At 47.3% G+C, this 1,340-nt stretch overlaps 1 protein-coding gene across 1 annotated transcript; it reads right to left on the reverse strand.

Moving 5' to 3' along the window:
• Positions 1 to 574: 574 nt before the first annotated feature.
• On the reverse strand, positions 575 to 1,011 carry LOC145403277 (uncharacterized). Its single transcript, XM_080275090.1, has 2 exons — positions 881 to 1,011; positions 575 to 770 (listed from the first exon to the last, which is right to left on the reverse strand). Exons 1-2 carry the CDS (start codon positions 1,009 to 1,011, stop codon positions 575 to 577), a joined length of 327 nt encoding a protein of 108 aa, XP_080131216.1.
• Between the last annotated feature and the right edge of the window lie 329 nt (positions 1,012 to 1,340).

Raw genomic sequence — 1,340 nt, forward strand, 5'->3', positions numbered from 1 at the left:
GACCATTTTTCATCATGCCATGAATCATCACTTTACAGCTTGTTGCTACTTCATGTGTTCCCTTACCATAAAAACACATTCATTTAAAATCCAAGCAAATTATGTTACGACATTAAATGGCTACTAAGCCTCTCCCCAACACTCCGCTACCCCCACCTCTATCCATCCCACCACACAGATACTCCCACTACCCCCCCATCCCTCACGTCTCACCGCTCTCACCACACAGCTACCCCCACTACCCCCCCAATCCCTCACCTACCCCGCACGTCCCACCCCTCCTTTACCCCCAGCACTGTTACCAGATCAAATTATCTGCTGCTCCTGCTGCCTTCTACTCGGTGTCCCGCGCAGAAATTTCTCTAACTGTACCTGTAATAACAGCTGCACGGCTGTGAACGCATTCCACATTTGCCATGCGTGATGTCATTGCGGACCACACATGTTCGACTGGGTTTAAGTCAGGGGATCTGGGTGGGCGTGTGAGCAGGTTAATCCCTGGATGCTGCCTAAACCACACCTGGACTGCTCTGCATGTGTGGATTGGACTGTTGTCCTGGATGAGGTAAAAGTGTTATGGCACTGGGAATAGCAAATTCCTCAATGATGGAAGTAGAGCCTCCTCTAGTATTTCCACATAATTGTGCCTGGTAAACTGCCCTGGGCCAACATCAGCCAGCTGACCAACACCACCTGCATGCATCCAGCTGGATAAGGCCACACTGATTCTACCGCTCCTTCTGGTACCGACCACTTGAGCCTCGTTGTATCTGGAAGCACAATAATGAGAGTTGAATGTACTGGGTATTTGGAGATTTTGTATTATCACACACACACACACACACACACACACACACACACACACACACTATAAACTAACCTTGTATCATCTTCCTGCCACACAAATATTTTAGATATGGGACCATCACCGCAAAAGGTGTTCTCATCACAGAAGACTACACTGTCCCAAAATCTATTTAGTTTGTCAGCATACGTCAATGCATAATCCATTCTGACCTCCTTATGCAAGTCAGTCAGCTCTGGCTTTCTGGTTTGCGAGCAGGCAGGCATTGGTGTAATGCTTGTTTTTCATAGTTAGCGAGGTGCATTGTAAATGAAGGTCACCGCGAATGCTGACTGCAGGTCAGAAGGGATTATCAGCAACGGCTGCTGCAATGGCCTGGTTAAGAGATGGGATACTTGTGTCACATTACATAATTATAGCGATTAACATATACTACACTGTAGTTACTTCAACAAACTTTATTCTTTAACCCCTAAACCGCAGGGAGTCACTTTTGTGACGCTCGGAAGCAAGGGATCATACCGCGGGGCATCAC

This window comes from Coenobita brevimanus, chromosome 60, assembly GCF_032717465.1.
Source record: "Coenobita brevimanus isolate Jiangsu-jjx chromosome 60, ASM3271746v2, whole genome shotgun sequence".
Lineage (NCBI taxonomy): Eukaryota > Metazoa > Arthropoda > Malacostraca > Decapoda > Coenobitidae > Coenobita > Coenobita brevimanus.